The sequence below is a fragment of the Lactuca serriola genome, chromosome 9 (assembly GCF_051521515.1).
Source record: "Lactuca serriola cultivar US96UC23 chromosome 9, Lser_US96UC23_V15, whole genome shotgun sequence".
NCBI lineage: Eukaryota > Viridiplantae > Streptophyta > Magnoliopsida > Asterales > Asteraceae > Lactuca > Lactuca serriola.
In genome coordinates, this window is record NC_136416.1 from 215,597,319 (window position 1) to 215,613,892 (window position 16,574).

A 16,574-nucleotide genomic window follows, 5' to 3' on the forward strand; every position below is an offset into this window, starting at 1 on the left:
CACCTTCGGGCGTATTTGAACTCAAACCGAGGATTTGAGAAATTTTCAAATAAAACTAAAATTTTCTAAAAAGAAAAAGAGGTTTTGGGAAACGAGCAGAGTGGAAGGTGTGTACGGTCAACCAACGCCCGAACGGTGAATCCCCAAAATACCCTTACATTATATGTTATGAGTTATGAGATATTATGTTGTGCATGTTAGAGAGGCTAGGTATTCCTATTAGGACTAGAGTGAGCCTGATTTGTGATGCCTTAGCTTAGGAGATCGCTGCTGCTATGAGATACTTTGAGAGTGAGTAGGTAGCAGCGAGGAGCTCAGAAGAGGGCTATTGAGGGTAGCCAGTGCATAGCGAGAGTAGAGTGTTTGCGATTTGGGATCCTAGGAGGAGGACTTGGGTTGTATATCGATTCGATGTGGACGATAGTATTGGGCCCGTACTATTGAAGACACCGGATTGGTGTGCAGTCCAAGTAAGAATCCTTGGGGGTACCAGGAGAGAGGATGTTTGAGTTATCGAGTGTGAGTATACTCGAGAGTATTCCTGATATTTCTTATGTTGTATTTCATAGGTTGATCATGGTCGGGACACGCCATAACCCCGAGAGCAGTGGGGTGAGCGATGAGGAGATCCGTCGGATCATCCATGAGGAGGTGGCTGCTGCCATCAGAGCCGAGATTCCGGAGATGTTTGGGTCTATTAAGACCACACTAATCGAGACGTTCGACGAGCATTACGCTGCTTTGACTGATGTTGTTGTTGCTGCAGCCACCGCAGCTGTTGCTGCTGCGAGATCCCAGGGTGGTGATTCGTTGCTGTACCGAGAGTTCAGCAACACAAAACCACCGGAGTTCGATGGTACACAGGATCCAATCGCCGCTATGAGGTGGATCTCAGACATGGAGGGGTGTTTCTATACGTGCTCGTGTCCGGAGCACTTGAGGGTGCGATTCGCACTCAACCAGCTTCGCTTGGGGGCGAAGGACTGGTGGAAATTCGTGACCGCGAGCTATTCTACAACTGAGCTGACTGTAGTGACCTGGGAGAGGTTTACTGCGATGTTTCATGAAGAGTATGTTCCCCAGGTGGAGAGGGAACATTTAGCTCAGGAGTTTCTGACCCTCAAGCAGGGGACCGAGTCGGTGACAGTAATTACGAGGATGTTTCATGAGCGGGCGTTGTTTTGCCCGGAGTTGGCGTCCACTGAGCAGGCTCGCATGAGCCGTTATCAGAGTATTTTGAGGAGGGACATCCATGAGTTCGTGGCGAACTCGACTTATCAGACATTTGCCGAGCTCCAGGCAAATGCCAGGAAGAGGGAGATCGAGCTTGAGACACAGGCGAGGGAGGAGACTGAGTTGCAGAGGGGTGATCGGCGACCGGCGCAGTCGCAGCCGGCCGCCAAGCGGGCAAAGCCCGCTGATTCGAGGATGGGCAGTTCGAGGGGCCGCACTTGTGGGAAGTGCGGCAAGAGCCATGAAGGACCGTGCAAGACTGGGGTATGTTACAAATGCGGGAAAGAAGGACATTTTGCGAGGGACTGTCCGAAGGGGTTCTCGATTTGCTTCCATTGCAACCAGATCGGCCATCGGAAGGCCGAGTGCCCCCAGCTTCAGAGGTCAGCGCAGAGATCTGCACCTGTGGTTCGAGCTGCTGAGACCCGGCCAGTGAAGGCCGAAGCACCGAAGGCTAAGGGGAGAGCCTTCCAGCTGACTGCGGAGGAGGTCCGCGCAGCACCTGATGTCATGGCAGGTACTTTTCTTGTGAGTTCTGTACCTGCATTGGTTTTATTCGACTTGGGTGCGAGTCGGTCTTTCATATCTTTGGCTTTTAGTCGGCACATTAGTATTCCGAGGGAGGCGTTGAGTCGACCTCTGCGGCTTTCCATAGCAGATGAGCGTGAGGTATGTGCTACCGAGGTGATACGTGGATGCATGTTGGAGATCTTCGGGGTGGAGTTCCCGATCGATTTGATTCCGATCGCTATGGGGGATGTTTGTGTCATAGTAGGAATGGATTGGTTGAGCCGTTTTTGGGGCTGTCATAGATTGCGAGCGTCAATTGGTGACGATCCGAGATCCTAGTGGGGGAGCGCTGACGGTTTACGGCGAGGGGACTCATGGTAGTTCGGTTTTCTGTTCGGCCGCTAGAGCGAGGCGGAGTTTGCAGCAGGGTTGCAAGGGGTTCGTAGCCTATGTGACAGATGTGCGAGAGGCCGCTGGGAGGCCAAGTTCAGTGGATGAGGTGCCGATAGTGCGTGAGTTCCCGGACGTGTTTCCCGAGGAGTTGCCGGGTGTGCCTCCCGAGAGGCAGGTGGAGTTTCGTATCGATTTGGTTCCCGGGGCTGCGCCTATCGCCAAGGCGCCGTATCGGCTAGCACCGCCAGAGATGCAGGAGTTATCCTCATAGCTGCAAGAGCTGTTGGGGAAAGGGTTCATCCGTCCCAGTAGCTCTCCCGGGGGAGCGCCGATCCTTTTTGTCAAGAAAAAGGATGGTTCACACCGGATGTGCATTGATTACCGGGAGTTGAACAAGTTGACGGTCAAGAACCGTTATCCGTTACCGAGGATCGACGATCTATTCGATCAGTTGCAGAGGGCGTCTTGGTTCTCCAATATTGACTTGAGATCGGAATATCACCAGATGAGAGTTCGGGATGAGTATATCCCGAAGACGGCGTTTAGGACTCGTTACGGGGATTACGAGTTCGTGGTGATGCCATTTGGGCTCACCAATGCACCAGCGGCATTCATGGATCTCATGAACAGGGTGTGTAGGCCGATGTTGGATCGTTCAGTCATTGTATTCATTGATGACATTCTGGTGTATTCGAGGACCAGAGAGCAGCATGAGGAACATTTGAGGGAGCTCCTCGGAGTTCTGAGAGCGGAGAGGCTTTTCGCCAAATTCTCCAAGTGCGATTTTTGGTTACGGGAGGTCCAGTTCTTAGGGCATCTCGTTAACCAGGATGGGATTTTGGTTGAACCGGCCAAGATCGAGGCTGTGATGAGTTGGGAGGTGCCGAGGTCACCTACGGAGATCAGGAGCTTCTTAGGGTTGGCAGGCTACTATCGGAGATTTATCAGAGTTTTCTCCAAGATCGTCGTGCCACTTACCAAGTTGACCCGGAAGGGTGTTACTTTCTCATGGGGTCCAGAGCAGCAGACCTCGTTTGAGACCCTTCGCCAGAGATTGTGCGAAGCCCTTGTACTCGCACTACCGGAAGGGATGGAGGATTTCGTGGTGTACTGCGACGCATCGATATCGGGGTTGGGAGCGGTGTTGATGCAGAGAGGGCATGTGATCGCGTATGCATCAAGGCATTTGAAGCCTCATGAGATGAGATATCCCACCCACGATCTGGAGTTGGGGGCTGTGGTGTTCGCCCTCAAGATCTGGCGTCACTATCTGTATGAGGTTCGGTGTACGATATACACGGACCACAAGAGTTTGAAGTACTTGATGGATCAGCCCAACCTGAACATGCGACAGAGGAGATGGCTGGACGTGGTAAAGGATTATGATTGCGAGATCCTGTACCACTCGGGTAAGGCTAATGTGGTAGCTGACGCCCTGAGTCGTAGGGCAAAGGGTGCCCCGATGCGAGATATTTGTATGAGGTTGACGGTGATGACTCCGGTATTGGATACCATCCGAGGGGCCCAGGTCGAGGCGGTGAGACCGGAGAACCGTAAAAGAGAGCGAATTATCGGGCAGGTGTCGGAGTTTGTTACCGATAGCCGTGGGCTTATGACCTTCCAGGGACGGATTTGGGTACCGTTTGTGGGAGGGACGCGTACCATTTTGATGGAGGAGGCGTATCGATCGAAGTTCTCAATCCATCCCGGTGCTACCAAGATGTATTTGGACCTAAAGAAGGAGTATTGGTGGCCCTGTATGAAGAGGGATGTTGCTTGGTTCGTCGAGAGGTGCCTAACTTGTCGCCAAGTTAAGGCCGAGCACCAGTGTCTGCATGGTAAGCTGCAGCCATTAGAGATTCCCGAGTGGAAGTGGGAACAGATTACCATGGATTTTATCACCAAATTGCCAAGGACTGCGAGAGGAGTCGATGAAATTTGGGTGATTGTGGACAGGTTGACGAAGAGCGCTCATTTTCTTGCTATCAGTGAGAGCTCTTCTGCTGAGAGGTTGGCAGAGTTGTATGTGAGGGAGGTGGTATCGCGGCATGGGGTTCCGTTGTCGATCGTTTCGGATCGAGACGTACGATTTACTTCCAAATTTTGGAAGAAGTTCCACGAGGAGTTAGGTACGAGGCTGCATTTCAGTACCGCATACCACCCGCAGACGGACAGACAGAGCGAGCGGACGATTCAGACGCTTGAGGATATGCTCCGAGCATGCATTTTGGATTTTGGAGGGAGTTGGGACACCTATCTACCCTTGGCAGAGTTTTCGTACAACAACAGCCATCATTCGACCATCGGTATGCCACCTTTTGAGCTGTTGTATGGGAGGAGATGTCGTACCCCTATTTGCTGGGGTGAGGTAGGGCAACGCGTGATGGGTAGTCTGGAGATAGTGCTTCAGATGACAGAGCAGATCCAGCAGGTCAGGCAGAGGTTGTTGACCGCTCAGAGTCGCCAGAAGAGTTATGCAGATAGACGTCGAACCGAGCTCGAGTTCCAGGTCGGCGATTATGTTCTCCTGAAGGTATCTCCTTGGAAAGGAGTGATCCGATTCAGGAAGAGGGGCAAGCTAGGACCCCGGTATATTGGATCGTTTCGGGTGATCGCGAGGGTGGCCAGGGTAGCATATCGCTTGGAGCTACCCGCGGAATTGGAGCGGATTCATAATACCTTCCATGTGTCTCAGTTGAGGAAGTGTATAGCCGACGAGTCGGCGGTAGTGCCGTTAGAGGACATTCAGTTGGATGCGAGCCTGAACTACGCGAAGAGACCAGTTGCGATTGTGGATCGAAAGATCAAGGTTCTGCGGAACAAGGAGGTGCCCTTGGTTTTGGTTCACTGGCAACATCGGAAGGGGTCCGAGATGACTTGGGAACCGGAGCATGAGATGCGTGAGCAGCATCCGAAGTTATTTGTAGAGCGAGACTTCGAGGGCGAAGTCTAGTTCTAGTAGGGGAGAATTGTAACAGCCCGGATTCCCAGGTATTATTTATTTATTTATTTTGGTAATTTGTGAGGGGACTCGGCGAGTTGGGGCCTAGACTCGCTGAGTATGATCGCGGATTTGGACGCGGGTTCGCGTCCGGACTCGACGAGTCCAAGAGTGGACTCGGCGAGTCCACGCTGTTTAATGAAACCCTAATTTCTCGGGTTTGAGGCGTATTTAAAGGGCCTTATGGCCGTCATTTGCACTCATCAGACCCCCATAGTGAAACCCTAGAGCAATTGAGTGATTCAAGTGAGGGAAGGAGCCATTATTGATCTTGGAGTTGTTGTCTAGCAAGGAAAGAGGAGATCTAGCCAAGAGGAAGCAAGAGAGGGGTGGATTCTTGAAGATTTGAGGTCCAGAACATCACATCTGAGGTACAATCTCGAATCATTCTCTGTTATTGTGATGTTCATGTAGATTTAGGGCTTTTGAACCCATTTGTGGCTAGATCTAGTGTCCTCATGGTCCCTTAGCGAGTTAAGGTCCTGGATCTAGACCCATAGAGGTCCAAAGCACCTAATTGCCAATGATTTATATGCATCCATGGAGGTTTTCGCTTGGGATCAATGTATTTGAGGCTAAAACACCATTCATGAGCTATTCAATGCTTGATGAGCATCAAGACTTGGACTTTACGTGGTCAATAAGCTTAAGGAGACTGGATCTATGAGTTAGTGAAGTGGATCTGACCTCAGAAGGTCGTTTGGGGTTGTGCATGGAATGCACTCGCCGAGTCCATTTCCTAGACTCGGCGAGTTGGTGCGAGTTGTTCGTCGATTACGAACCAGGGGTTGAGTAACCGAGTCGGGTGAGTTACTCGGTGAGTCGGAAGAGATTCAGAGGGATCGGGTTCCCGTAGGAACTCGGCAAGTCCACGCCAGACTCGGCGAGTCAGGTTAACCGTTGACCGTTGACTGGTTTGACTTCGTGGTACTAGTCAATCAGAGTCAAGTAGTATTAAGTAGAAATACGCTTGTGTTGTAGGATGACAATAGCTCGGGAGATCGAGCACTAGTGGTTAAGAAATTTACGAGTTACCGAGACACGCGAGGTGAGTCTTCTCACTATACATTACCTTGAGTGGTATTTCGAGTTGACCAGAGGGTCTTATGTGCTATGAGATTATGTGTTATCTTAGAGATTTTGTGCTATGTGTTATTTGTATGCTGTATGGTTATTTTGACCGGGCCGGAGGGCCCAATGATTCTGACCGGGCCAGAGGGCCCAATGAGCTGTGACTGGACCGGAGGGTCCGACGAGCTGCGGGACTGGAGGGTCCCGCTTAGACATCTAGACCAGAGGGTCTGATTTAGCCTTGAGTGGCGTATTTGTGGCATGTGGTATTTTGGGGAACTCACTAAGCATTTATGCTTACAGTTGTTATGTTTGATGTCTCAGGTACCAGCGAGGACCGTGGGAAGGCGACGGCTTGACACGTACACACACACTGATGGAGATTATTATGTGTAGAGATCTTGGGATTTGTTTTTGAAAAGAGTGTTGATTATGGATTTTGATTTGTGATGTGATACATTATGTGATTTTCAAAATGAAAAATTATTTTGAAAATTTACGGTGTTACATGCACAGGGCCCCTTTTTTTTAGGGGACCATTTTTCTATAATATTGTTAATCGACTAACGGAAACTCTCATCAATCACCAATTCATCATCATATTCAACTAGTCAACCACGCACCAGCAGAAGTTGATATTCCAAAATCCAGTTGAGAAGACAATGTAATTAGCGAAACCAGTTCTAGTTGTGCCTTCTAAAGACTAAAATCAATGATATTCTGGTATTAAGTTTTTACTTTTCTTTTTGTTATAGTTTTTTATCAGCCTGGAATCAAGAATTAGGTTTTTGTTTCGATGGGCAACCTTGAATCGGAAATCACTCTAATCACTAGTATTTAGTAATGTTAATGTTTATCATTTTATCACTTATCAGATTATGTTTATCACTTTGTCTGAAATCTGAAATTCTTATTTCTTTGGAGAATTTATCTTTAGCAGATGCCTTTGGTGATTCCATCCTTAGATGCATACATGGACCATGGGTTACAGTCTTACATAGGTTCTTTTATTATCCTTTATAGCATTCTAATATTCATATCCATAACATGTTAAACTTGATATACTGTCTAATCTTTATTAGAATTAATAGATGTAGAAGTTGAAATTGTTCTTAATGATATCAAGGGTAATTTTGTTTAAAGTAAGGAGTTATTTAATGTCAAAAGCTTGAACAAGATGGTCTTTGTTTTGACCTTCAAAGGCAAAGCTAAATGACTCTGTACAAAAATATAACATACCTTGTACAACCTAATATTACTTGAACAAAATTCATTTATAGCATACCTTCTAGAACCTAAACTATATTTAATATTTTTTTGACAACGTTTTAAAGCAGTTTTCAACAACATTTAAAGAGATTTTTAGCTGCATTTTAAGTCGGAAATTTGACAACATTTTAAACCCGGTTTTTACAGCATTTTAAGGCTTTTTTTTTTACAACATTTAATATGTTTTTTCACCATTAAAATCAACCTTTAAACTTTCTATTCTATCAACCAATTTTTTTTTTGTTTTTTAAGTCTTTAAAATCTATGTCAACTGGTTTTAGATAGATAGATAGATATATAAATAAATATCTCATTATTGATTTGATACATAGAAAAACATTTAGTCTAAGAGCTTTGTTTGTTGAAAATATGACACAGTATGCTGACTAGCTCAAGGGTAAATTGCAACAAATAGTAACATACTTTCACTTCATTTTTAGTTTGGTCATTAGACTTTAAAAATCATGTCTAAAACGTTTATTGCTATAAAATTTATCATCGTTTTAAACAAACTTTAGTTTATATAATTGAATTTGTTGCACGTTAAGGCCTAAGGGCCTTTTTTATCGACTCGTCCTGGACATTTGAATTCTCAGGACCGACCATGTCCATAATCCATGCGGCTTTATTAGTTTCTAGACGACGAGTTGGGGGCTCCAACTCATCGAGTAGGTCTTATGTGATGTGTAAAAATCCTTAAAATTTCATACCTGGGAGTCGGGATGTTACACATTTAGGTGGTTCCTAGGGGTAAAGTTGGAAACTTTACCCTTCTTGATCTCATTTTGGTCGAGATCTGGGCTTTGGAGTTTCTGGATTGATGGAGGCAGCTTAATGCATTAAGATGTTGGTTCTTGGGCGGACTCGACGAGTTTTTGGTCAACTCGGCGAGTTGACTTGGTTTTCCCCGTTTCAAGTTGATGGAGAAACACGGCAAGTTAATTGGTCAACTTGGCGTGTTGGGTTAACATGGATTTTTGATCTTGACTTTTTGACTTTTTGGTCTTGGACCAAGTTGTCCTAAGGGGATACTTGAGGTAATTAGAATTGTAACTAAGGGAATTATGGGCTTAGGTTAAGGGCCATATCGGGTTGGACCCAATTTGGAAAATTAGGCCATTAGTGGGCCTTTATGGATCTTTTAGATTTGGGCCTTAGTTTTGATGTATGTTAGGTCAGGGATAAAATGGTCATTTTACCCCAAGTATTGATGGTGGACCTTAGAATGGAACCTAATTGCTAATGGGTGTTATTTTGATCTAATAGCTCGGAGGTGTTGTTAGGGCAACATCTAAGGAATTTTTTCAGTAAGCCTGTGCATTCGAGGTGAGTCTTCTCACTATATCCATGGTCGAAGTCACCAATGCTGACCCATTATGTGTTATGTGGTATGTTAGTTGTCTTTGTGATACTTGCATGGAAGACCCCGGGGAAGCCCGTGGCATTCAGATGTCAGGCCATGTTGTAAGGCCTATGTTGTATCTGTTTATGCTTTTGATCTTTATTGACAATCACATCCCGAGGTTTTTAATATAATGAAAATACATTTCTTCGGAAATGCTTTGATAAATTCTTTATCATATTTTTGGGAACAAATTCTGAAACATATTTCTTTAAAAGGATACTCTGATTTTCAAATAAAGCATAAACAAATTGGTATTTTTGTAACACTGCAAATTTTCAAGACAATTTTTTTCTTTTGAAAAACATATGATTCTTAATACACATTTCATAAAACATCATTTGTTTAGTTTACAAAACACAATCCCTTCCTAATTACTTAATAATCTAGGATCCTCGAAACATAATTCTTTCACTGGTGTGTACCATCAAGCTGGTGCCGTCCTGAGATACTGAGAAAACCTGAAACACATAACACGTAACACGGTAAGCACGAAGCTTAGTGAGTTCCCCAAAATACCACATACCACACTTATTAGCAACTCGAGGCTATAACTCTGTGGACCCTCTGGTCCTAACTCTATGGACCCTTTGGTCCTAACTCTATGGACCCTTCGGTCCTAACTCTGTGGACCCTCTGGCCCTAACTCTGTGGACCTTCTGGTCCTAAGCTCGTTGGACCATCCAGTCCGGTCTGCTTGAGCCTTTCGGCCTTATAAATCGTTGGACCCTCCGGTCCGGTCTATAAACTCCGCATAGCATAAATCACAATGACATAATGCATAGCATGTCACATACAATAGGATAACATAATACTCAATGTAAGCACGTAAGACCTTCCGGTCACACATAACTACCACTCAAGGTAAAGTATAGTGAGAAGACTCACCTCGCATGATGTCGGATACCCTCTCGTGCTCGATAACCCGACCTAGCCTCCTCCTATCAAATGATAACATCTATAATCAAAATCCTCTCATGTTCTCATCCCTAATAATGGGTAGAAGACCATTCTATCCCTCTCTGACCTCTCTTGAATCAGCTTGACCAAAACCCCAAGGTCATCTGAAGTCAACTCTAGTCAACGGTCAAACTTTGACTAGACTCGTCGAGTCCAAGCATGTCCTCTGAATTCTCCTATGGCCTCTCTCGGCTCGTCGAGTTAACCCTTCACTCGATGGGTTACCATGGGTCACGAATAGCGGGGCAACCCGACTCGACTCGGCGAGTTTCCTCCATGGCAACACTCAAACGATCTTTTAAGGTCAGATCTGTTTCTCTAACTTGTAGACCTGACCTTATAATACTCCATAATCACGTAAAGGTCCAATCTTTAAGCTCATGCACCACTCATAAGGTCTTATTTGGTGAAATAGCTTCTAAAATGGCAACCTAGGTTCACAACTCCAATGGAACAGAATAAAGTTGAAAGAGTGGGATTCCCTAGACCTCTCAAGGTTTAGATCTGAGGTTTCCCACCTCAGATCATGTCTCACTTAGCTCATAATCACAAAAGAAGGGGAGTTAAACCCTAAAACTCCCAAGATCTTGAGGTCTAACCAAAAATAGGTGAAAAGGATGCAAGATCATACCTCTTACAGCAGTCCCAAGCAAAGAAATGTTAGATCCACAGCCCCCATCTCGTTCCTTGCTTGAATCATGCTCTTCCCCTTCTACAAAACCCACCAATTTACTTGATTTCATCATAAGAACTCTCCCATGGCTCCAATGACGATTTAGGGTTTCTCACAGAAGATATGGGGCGCATCCAAGGTCATAAGTTCCTTTAAATAGGCTCCAACCTCGGAACTTAGGGTTTTCTCTGCCCAGTACCTACTCGACGAGTCCATACTTGGACTCGTCGAGTCCGCTCATTAAATCCACGTGACCAACTCGACGTGACTCGGCAAGTCAGACCTTCGACTCGTCGAGTCCCTCTATATCCTCAAAATTGAAACACAAACTATCATACCCGAAATCCCGGATGTTACACTTTTCTGGTTGTGAAAATGGGGATGTCACAAATTATCCTTGGAGGATAATTAGGAAGGTAGATAATTACCAATTCAAGATAATATTATTATATTGATTTTAGGCTTATTTAGGGTTTCCTGGTTGCACTATATAAGGACTCCTAGTCCTTTGATTTTCGGCCATTATCCCAATTAAAGGATAGCCAAAATTCTAAGCCACCTCTTTCCTCTCTCCACATGCTTCTTATTGCTAGCTTGGGTGTGAGCCATTAGACGCACGACATTTGTGGTGCTTGATTCCAGATCTTTTACAAGTCAAGGATAATTGTTATTTGATATAATAACAATAAGGTATGTAATCGTAAACCCTTTGTGTTTTTTGAAAATTACCTAACGTTTCTAGGGTTCTTATTTTGATGTTCGTAGTTATAGATTTAATAGTGAAAACATAGATCCTGTTTTAGGTTGCATGCACACTTAAGAGTTTTAAGTTTGTTTTTGTTATGCCTAAAACCCATCATGACCTTCATAAGTAACTTTCCAACTGCATCACGAACCCATAGGAAAGCATATCAAATCTGAATTTGATCTCTACCTTCTACTAATTTGACCAAGACTGATTATGTTACTACACAAATCTGGTATGTAGTAAACATCCTGAAGCATGCGTTCTTCACCATTCTTGCACCGAAAGACTATTGAACCTCTTTGTTCAATTCGAACTTTAAACCCATTTCCAAACTTCATGTATCCTTGAATCATCTTGTTTAGGTCGCGAAACTTGTACCTATGACCAGTCATGTGGTTACTGGCTCCTGTATCAAGATACCATATGTTTGATTGATTTTCTTGATCACCATTTGTCTTCAGATGAGGGTGCACATTTTCTTCATTTAAGAATACTTCACCAATCTGCTCACTTACATTAAATGACACGAGTATAAGTGTTGGTTCGTTGTCATTGTGTTCTTGAATCAAGTTGTTCTCTAAGATTCTCTCACGCCTTGGGTTTTTACATTATGCAACATAATGTATGAAATCTTGACAGTTGTAACATTTCACTTTACTCTTGTCTTGATTACTAGATGAATCACGATTTCCATCTTTCAGTTGGTGAAAGTTATCTCTGCCACGACCACTGCGGCCACCAACGTTGCCTCCTCTTATGCAACCTATACCTTATCCTCGTGTAGAACTAGACCCATTACAGTTTCATTTGTAACTGGATCTTGAATCATCTTCTGTCTTTTTCTTACTTCTCTCGGACCATTCTAGATAAATCAAGAGAAGCTTCTTGTCATAAGTGTCACCATGACCCCCACATTCTTTCTTCACGAGCCTTTAGCCTTCCTATCACCTCCTCAACTGTCATCTCTTCTAGATCACCAAATTGCTCAAGTGTTGAAGCAATCTGAAGAAAATTTGGATGACACCGCTCGTAGTAGCTTCTTCACTACATACGACTCTTCAACAATTTCAACCAAGGTATGAATGTTGCTTACTATGTTACTCACTTTCACAATGAATTCATCTACAACCTCCGAATCTTTCATGCTCAAAGCTTCAAACCTAGCCTTCAATGTTTGGATTCTTACTGTGTTTACTCTATTTGCCCCAAGAACCTTGGCTTCAACGCATCCCGTGATTCTTTTGCTGTTTGCTTCTCCACCAACGACATCAACATGCCTTCTGGAATGCCCTGGTAGATGGCTGCCAAAGCCATCTTGTCTTTCTTCACTTCTACAACAATATTAGTTGGGCTCAACTACATCCCAAACTCCTTGGGCTTGCATGAACACCTTCATTTTATAACCCAAGTAACATAAATGTTTTTTTTTTTCACATGGAATGTGATATGCCCATCCTTCTCATTCTTGTCGTTTCTTATCATCTTATCTCACGAGGTTGGTATTTGGGCATGCACCTGATACCAAATGTTAGATTTTACCCAACAAATACAGCCTCTATTTAGTGGTTAATAATGGGAAACACAAAAAGAGAGAAAAAGAGATACCCAGGTGGGGAAATTCTGCATTTTTATTCATAAAGGTGAAAATGAGAGATCATATAACATACACATTTGCCTTCCATATTTACAACAAAACAAAAGAAGCCTAAAAGAGAGGAGAACAAAGCTACCTATTCCAAGTGTAAGAGAGTAGAAAGAGGGAGGGTGAGATCGTTGCCGGGAGCCATGTTAAAGAGAGGGAGGTAGCGGCGATTAGGGAAAAAGGAAGGATCATGTTAGGCCAATACCATGTAAGGTTGGATAGAAATCACCACACTTGTGGAGAATCTTATATTAATATTTTATAGACATAAAGATACAAGAAAATAGGAAAGATAATTACATACAACAAGTTTCCTAATCTATGAGAGTAGAAAGAGGGAGGGTGAGATCGTTGCCGGGAGCCATGTTAAAGAGAGGGAGGTACCGACGATTAGGTAAAAAGGAAGGATCATGTTAGGCCAACAATCCAATACCGTGTAAGGTTGGATAGAAATCACCACACTTGTGGAGAATCTTATATTAATATTTTATATACATAAAGATACAAGAAAATAGGAAAGATAATTAAATACAACAAGTTTCCTAATCTATGAGATAAAAGATCTCTTCAAGATATCTTGTGAGATATATGCTTAAAATCGAATTGTTACACTTAATTCATTTCCAAATTCTAATCATATACTATAAAAAAAACCTATATGGCTTTAAACTCAATGCCTTGCACACTGAGTTCTGTAATCCTCGAAAAAGACCTAATGTTGAAATAAAGATCAAACAAAGGATTTTCACTAGTAGTAGCACCAGTTTGGCATTTCCATACTTGCACTTCCAACCAACCATCATTCCTACGTTGTGGAACACCTTCCATTTTGGTTCTCTTTAATGGGTTGTGTATGTTGGTGTTGTCATTAACCTGTTGTCTAATAATTGGGGTCTCAGGCAAAAATAAAAGGATATGATGTGGATCATACTCTCCACTCTCTGTGATACAACTCTGATCACTCACTTCCACAACTTGCCCAACGTTAGGGTTCTTGGTTTGTATGTTGTAAACAAGAAAGCATGCGTATCCTGTCTGAGGTGACAACATTTTCGAAGTGCAGGTTATTGAAAAGGATTGTTGAGTACAAAAAGCCACTTCTTTAAATCTGCAACAAGACATATTGTGTTTTAATAGAAATGGTTGAAGAATATTGGTGATTTATTGTCATTAAGTCATTTTAGGTAACTGGAATTTATATGAGTGGATTACCACCTTGATTCACGTGAAGGCCCCCATCTCCACACTAATTTTCGCAAAGCCATTCTTGCTGGAAGCATATGACATTTCTTCCCATTGTTTGCAAGTGAGAACCACTGTGAAACCATAAACGTGTAATTAAGTATTTCTTTTGAAATTATAGTAGCTAGAACAATGTTCATATGCTTAACAAATGACAACAGCTATATTGTGTTTATGAATATCTTAAAAAATAGTAACATGATATACCTCTTCACCATTATTGATTGGGAACCCTTTATGAAGAATAGAGTAGAGTTCCTTCTTTGTTGTCCATTGCACACTATTTTTGGATGACTTGATCAGTATATCTTCATAATCACTTGGCAACCTTTGTTCCCAATATGTCTCTGGCATATCCACCTTCTCATCCTCTAACAGTTGATGATGATCCACCTATAATAAAACGTACACTTTATTTTCCAAGAATGTTTGAAACACAAGAAAAACATAAACGAAATGATCTAAATGAATAAACCAATATTTTTTGGCTTAGGCTTACTCTCTCGATGGGCTGGAACTCGATGCCTTCTACAATCAACGGATGTCCTCGGCAATCAAAAGTTATATCAAAATCAGCACTTTTTTTGGTGCTAGTAAACTGATACAATTCAGTCGTGAACCATCCATCTTCTCTCTCATCTGCTATGTATGAAGTCGAATAGTATGTCTCCTCAGCCAATTTGTAATTGAGGAATAAAAGGTCCATACTTTCATAGTCAACAACGAACACAAGGTTTACTGCGTATGTGATATGTGGTGACAAAAATTGTGCTTTGACATGCATTTTGAATCTCCAACATAATGGTGCAGTATTTTTGTTGTCTAACGGAAATCTGCAGGAAGATGCAGCAATGGATACAATTAATATTACATACTGATGAATATTCTAAAAAGCTAGAATCATAAAGGAAGATGACGACTAACCTTGATTTATGTAGACCATTGTATGCATATCTGGGAGATGCAGGGAGAATAGGAATCAAACATACTTTTGCGGATATCATTTCACAATGTTCACCATTCTTGTTTAATGAAAACCACTGTTCGTTAAAAGACATCAAGTTAGGATATGAGTACATTTCAGCAATCACTGTTTGTTGAAATGTATACTATTTGGTTTTAATCGTACAAATTCCTTAAATTAGCAGTTTATAATTCACAATTTTGATAGAGCTAGCTAATTACCGTTTTGCCCCCGTTAACCAACATTCCTCTGTAGAGAAGCATCTGTAGTTCCTCTTTGGATCTGTAGACATGAGGAGCTACTGCAGTTTCAATCATCTCTTCAAAGTCCATTGGTCCTTCTGTCTTTTGAATATCAAGTGCATTCTCAAGTTCTTCCACAACATCAGACATCTTTGGACGTTCTTCACGAGATTTCTGCAAACATCGATAAGCAATGCCTGAAAATGTTTCCAATGAACTCGGATTCATATGTTCCTTCAGGTCTTCAAAGATAATCTGATCTAGTTTCTTCTCTTCATAACTTTTTTTCCACATTGGCCACAAGCTCATAAAATGACCATTGTTATATTCATAGCAGAGTCTCCCACACAATACTTCGAACAAAACCATGCCAAATGAGTATACATCCGACTCTTTCGTTAGGAGGTAAGTCTCCATATACAGAGGATCTATATACCCATACGTACCTACAACATTGGTGGCAAGAAAGCTGTGTTGCTGATTAGCAGGACCTATCTTCGATAAACCCATGTCAGAAAGTTTAGCATTCCAACTCTCATCCAGTAGAATATTTGAACTTTTAATATCCCGATGGATAACTCTTTGTTCTGTCCCTTTAGGATCATGAAGGTAGCAGAGTCCCTTTGCAGCTGTGAGGCATATCTTGAGACGTTTCCACCATGTGAGAGTATTGGCACTTAAATGGCGATCTAGGCTTCCGTGATATGCATGCTCATACACAAGGATCTTCTCATCATCTTCATCACAAAATCCCAGAAGAGAGATGAGGTTTTCATGTGTGTAACGGGAAAGCATCAGGATCTCTTTCAAGAACTCAGGGTTTCCTTGCCCAAGCTTACGATCTAGACGCTTAAAAGCAACCATGGTTAGCCCTTCAGACTGAGAGAGTACTCCTTTGTACACGTTCCCAAATCCACCTTTTCCAATAACGTTGTTGTTATCAAAGTTGTTGGTAGCTGATTTTATCTCTTCCAGTTTGATTTTAAGATGTTGATTCTCTCCCAGAAAGGCCTCCATTGTTTGTTGATCGGATCGTAATTACAAAACTGAAATCGAAATGATGGAAGCAAATGCAAGTGCAGGAGGCGAGGCTTCCATGAAATTGTGTGGGTTAGGTCATAGGTGGTGAAATCGTATGTGAGTCAACGTGTTGAATAGTCAACACTACCTAGCCATCATTAATACATTATAGAATAACTTTCAGCCGCCCTATGACTTTCATTG

General features: G+C 43.0%; 1 protein-coding gene across 1 annotated transcript; it reads right to left on the bottom strand.

Moving 5' to 3' along the window:
• Nucleotides 1–13,344: 13,344 nt before the first annotated feature.
• Nucleotides 13,345–16,485, bottom strand: LOC145072377 (uncharacterized). The gene is made up of 6 exons (XM_079018790.1): nt 15,330–16,485; nt 15,069–15,184; nt 14,644–14,977; nt 14,352–14,537; nt 14,118–14,218; nt 13,345–14,010 (listed from the first exon to the last, which is right to left on the bottom strand). The coding sequence occupies exons 1-6, from the start codon at nt 16,365–16,367 to the stop codon at nt 13,557–13,559; spliced, it is 2,229 nt and encodes a 742-aa protein (XP_078874916.1). The 5' UTR covers nt 16,368–16,485; the 3' UTR covers nt 13,345–13,556.
• Nucleotides 16,486–16,574: the final 89 nt, after the last annotated feature.